This window comes from Conger conger, chromosome 7 (genome assembly GCF_963514075.1).
Source record: "Conger conger chromosome 7, fConCon1.1, whole genome shotgun sequence".
Classification (NCBI taxonomy): Eukaryota; Metazoa; Chordata; class Actinopteri; order Anguilliformes; family Congridae; genus Conger; species Conger conger.
This window is the reverse complement of record NC_083766.1, coordinates 58309405-58314404: the sequence shown is the minus strand read 5'-3', so window position 1 is coordinate 58314404 and position 5000 is coordinate 58309405. Positions and strand designations below refer to the sequence as shown.

Genomic DNA, 5000 nt, shown 5'->3' with positions numbered 1-5000 from the left:
ACGTAAGGCCTGTTGCAGTCTGACCTGGCTCGGACAGTTATTTTACAAACTTTAACCCTGTAAATGGCAGCGAAAGCTCTCACTTTGGGCAATGGACAGTTTCTATTTTCACCGGTATTCTGAAAAACGTTTTTCACGTGATTGGCGATACATATGTTTTGGTTCATGCCATGTTTCCTTGAACACATTCCCAGGGATCTACGGGGTCGTTTCGCGGACTTGACTGGCATCTGAGCAGTTGAGGTAATTCGAATACACGCTGGTCTGTGTCCCCAGAATGCCTCAGGCTTCCTCTGGGAACGAATGAGATTTCATCTGGACCGAACCCACAAAATGGAACACCCCCCACCCCCTACAACTCCCACCCCACCCCATCAACCCTGGCATGCCCTTGAGTCCCACAACCCGTTCAGCGTTGGGGGACCACGTATTTCATTGTAATCGCTGCCACGTGTTTTAGTGGTCGTTTGCAGGCCTTTAACGGTTTCTGGTAGCTGAGCAGAGCCCTGTAATTCAGTTTTACCCCACAGTAAGCACCATGTACGTGCTGGATACTGTGAATGCTGTGTATGCAGTGTTAAGCGTAGTGAAGGCAGCAGGATTTCTCTCATTGCTCTCCCTGCTTCTCTCCCCTGGTGGAAGACCAGATCGTTTTCTCCAGCCGCTCTCATTACTGCGGCCTCTGCTGTGGATCACGGACGAGCCCCCGATGAGCTGAGCTGGGCTGGGCTGGGCTGGGCTGAGCTGGGCTGGGCTGGGCTGGGCTGGGCTGGGCTGGGCTGAGCTGAGCTGAGCTGGGCTGAGCTGAGCTGAGCTGAGCTGGGCTGGGCTGGGCTGGGCTGGGCTGGGCTGGGCTGAGCTGGGCTGGGCTGGGCTGAGCTGGGCTGAGATGGCACGGGCATGCTGCCTCTTCTCAGCAATCAGAGAAAGAGGCTTCATGTGATCAACACAAGCAGGGGTCACCGATTATGCATTGATTATGCAGCGATTGTGCATCGATAATGCATCGATTATGCAGCAATTATGCATGGATTGTGCATCGAGTATGCTCTACACATCAGCCTGTGGGGTTGCCGGACACGGTTGGCACTAGCACAGTCTATGTTTGACTACAGGCTTTTGGGCCTGTTCATTCGCAGTGGAGCCGTGCTCCACAAACTGCACAGACAGAGTCAGTGAGCCAGGCTGGAAGTAGACTGTGGGCCAGGCACCAGATCTACCAGCAGGGATAATGGAGTAGGCATCATCTATCACCCTGTGGGTCTACTGGTGGTACGGACCATATTTAATACCAGACAATGGTGGTCGATGTGTGGCCACACACTGCCCTGATCCCCTGGCTGTAAGATATGGTTAATGGTAAATGGCAGGCATTTATATAGCGCCTTTATCCAAAGTGCTGTACAATTGATGCTTCTCCATTCACCCATTCATACACACACTCACACACCGACGGCGATCGGCTGCCATGCAAGGCACCGACCAGCTCGTCAGGAGCATTTGGGGGTTAGGTGTCTTGCTCAGGGACACCTCGACACAGCCCGGGCGGGGGATCGAACCGGCAACCCTCCGACTGCCAGACGACCGCTCTTACTGCCTGAGCCGTGTCGCCCCATACACTGACCTGATCTCCTGGCTGTAATGGAAATACGACATGTGGCGGCCTTTGAGGACTCCACACCTGAGTTTGGCCCTCCTATTATCTCCTGTGGTAATTATCTCCCACAGTCGCCCTTTAGCTGTCTCGTAGGCAGAGTTATGGGCTGAGGCGGGATTTTAAAGATGCCCTGTGAGACCTTCTCCCCACTCCTGGTCTGTAGCAGACCTGGCTGATGTAGCAGTCTGAAATCTTTAGCCCTGCAGACACCTGTCATATACCTGTACTGACAATCGACAATAAAAGAAACATCTATTTTTGTTGATATTCTGAATGAAATCTTCTTCCTATCTGTCATTGTTCAGCCCTATTTGGTTATGAACATCCGCAGGGATGCCCAGTTTTCGGAATGTCCTGTTTGAGCAACTGATGGAAAGAACTTGCTGTTAGTGTCTAATGATCTGTTCCGATAGCGTTAACCGCTCCCCAGTTCCTGTCAGTTCTGACGGTAATAAGAACATGGGGACCACCAGCATTTTCCCAGGATCAACATGTAGTTGTTTTTAGGTTTTTATAGAGTTATTGTTTCAAATGGGCTTTTCACCCAGGTGTGGTCTGTTCAGCCGTGTACACGTTTACATTTACTGTGTGTGTATGTGTGTATGAACTGTAAATAGGACAAACAGCAAGACTTGTTTCCTACACACTGTACGGTACTGTATGTAGCAGCCATGCTAGCTGGGCCCAGGCTCTGATGCTAACAGGCCCAGGCTCTGTATGAGTCACTGTGCTGTGCTGTGGTTTCCCACACTTCATTTCCTGGTACCCCCCCACCCCACCCCCCACTTTGGTCTGTCTATGATTTTCCATTCCGCATATCGCCAGGGCAACATCTGGACTTCCCGCCCGCCCCCATTCCCAGTCCCTGTGACATTATTGGCCCGTTTAATGCTGTTGGACCGGGGCAGCGTGTACGCTGCGCTTCGCTATGCTACGCTAACGGCTTTGACCCTGAGGTGGCAAAATTCCCGCTCTGCTCCAGATACTGATGACTCCTCCACCGCTGGACAGAGTAACTCTGAGGGTGGGAAAGCCCCTTTGAGCAGGAAGTGATTGAGTCTGAGAGGAGGAAGGGTGGTGATGAGGAGGATAAAGTGAAAGTGTCAGACAGAGAGAGAGAGAGAGAGAGAGAGGTAAAGGGTGTTCCAAAGCAGCATTGTTTGAGGACGGCTGATTGTCAAGGGAAGGGAGAGAGAGTGGGAGAGACCGAGGGAGAGAGAGGGGGAGAGAGTGGAAGAGGGAGAGAGAGAGGAGAGAGAGAGACGGGGAGAGAGAGAGTGGGTGAGAGTGAGGGAGAGAATAGGAGGGAGAGTGGGAGGAGAGAGAGAGTGGGAGAGAGGGAGGAGAGAGAGAGGCCGAGACAGACAGACGCAGTGGCTTTTCGGGATGTTGTGAGGTTGGGGAATTCCTTGCCCCGTCCCTGTATTCATCTGGAATTTTCTGCAGTGTGGGAATGGTGCTGTTGGGATTTTTGGAGGATTTGCGGATTCACAGGAGAGAGCAGCACAGCTCAAAGGGCGGAGGAGGGATGAAAATATCAAGTGAGTTTCTGTGAGCACGCAGCGAGTTTCTGTGAGCACGCAGTGAGTTTCTGTGAGCACGCAGTGAGTTTCTGTGAGCACTCTGATGAGTGCAGTGAGTTTCATTCATTTAGTGCGCAGTTTTAATGTGGAGGCAGGTTTTTTTGTCAAACAGTTTTTGACAGATTATATGTTTTTAACCAAAGGAAAATATGCAGAAAATGTTGTTTATTGGCCGTATGATGGGGCATCATTGTTAAGTGTGTGTGTATGTGTGTGTGCGTGTTTATTTGTGCGTGTGCAAGAGTGTGTGTGTGTGTGTGTGTGTGTCTTGTGATGTGGGATGAAACAGTTGTTGGAAATTTTGACTTCCTTCTACACAGTTTGCCTGTCATTTTTCCATCTGTAACCGAATTATACACAAAAACCTCATTCTGCCTTTATTTAAAATGCTTATAACTGAAAATGCAATTAATCAATTACTGCTTTACATTTCTAATGAGAAGCATGAGGGAAGGTCCTTGTGCTTGAGACAGAGACAGAGAGAGAGAGAGAGAGAGAGAGAGAGAGAGAGAGAGAGAGAGAGAGAGAGAGAGAGAGAGAGAGAGAGAGAGAGAGAGAGAGAGAGAGAGAGAGAGAGAGAGAGAGAGAGAGAGAGAGAGAGAGAGATTTATATGAGCAGATATTTATATGAGACTATATTTAGATATTGGCCTTGGCTGTTTCCATGGAAATGTGGCCTTAGAATTGTTTAGAGAGTTATATTTTTGTGTGAGATGTGCTCTGTGCATTTTGCCTGGCTTGTACTTGCACTTGGTGAACTCTGACTTGTACTGCATTTTCTCTACTGTTTCTTATTGAAACATCACTGTTTCTTATTGAAACACCACTGTTTCTTATTGAAACACCACTGTTTCTTATTGAAACATCACTGTTTCTTATTGAAACACCACTGTTTCTTATTGAAACACCACTGTTTCTTATTGAAACATCACTGTTTCTTATTGAAACACCACTGTTTCTTATTGAAACACCACTGTTTCTTATTGAAACATCACTGTTTCTTATTGAAACACCACTGTTTCTTATTGAAACACCACTAAACATCACTGTTTCTTATTGAAACATCACTGTTTCTTATTGAAACGCCACTGTTTCTTATTGAAACACCATGGTTTATTGAAACACCACTGTTTCTTATTGAGACGTCACTGTTTCTTATTGAGACGTCACTGTTTCTTATTGAGACATCACTGTTTCTTATTGAAACACCACTGTTTCTTATTGAAACATCACTGTTTCTTATTGAAACATCACTGTTTCTTATTGAGACGTCACTGTTTCTTATTGAGACATCACTGTTTCTTATTGAAACACCATGGTTTATTGAAACATCACTGTTTCTTATTGAAACATCACTGTTTCTTATTGAGACGTCACTGTTTCTTATTGAAACACCACTGTTTCTTATTGAAACACCACTGTTTCTTTATTGAAACACCATGATTTATTGAAACATCACTGTTTCTTATTGAAACACCACTAAACATCACTGTTTCTTATTGAAACATCACCGTTTCTTATTGAGACGTCACTGTTTCTTATTGAAACACCACTGTTTCTTATTGAAACACCACTGTTTCTTATTGAAACACCATGGTTTATTGAAACATCACTGTTTCTTATTGAAACGTCACTATAGCTGGACTGTATATTGCCTGTACGGGCTGGTACCAGGCACAGCTGTAGAGATGATAGAGATTAACCCACCGGGGCTCTGCACTGATGGCCAGGTGGCGTTAGCATCACCTGTGTTTTCCTCT

General features: G+C 47.0%; 1 protein-coding gene across 5 annotated transcripts in view; it reads left to right on the top strand.

Annotated features, from left to right (window-relative positions):
• The window catches only part of stard13a (StAR related lipid transfer domain containing 13a), a 70093-nt gene that overhangs the window by 46403 nt on the left and 18690 nt on the right, over nt 1-5000 (top strand). The window contains exon 1 of one of the 5 annotated variants that reach the window (XM_061247773.1): nt 3052-3198. The exons of the other annotated variants lie outside the window; for them this stretch is intronic. Within the exon in view, the coding sequence (XP_061103757.1) occupies nt 3111-3198 (88 nt within the window). The 5' untranslated portion in view covers nt 3052-3110. Of the gene's footprint in view, nt 1-3051; nt 3199-5000 lie in introns of those variants that run through there. 5 annotated transcript variants of the gene reach the window in all.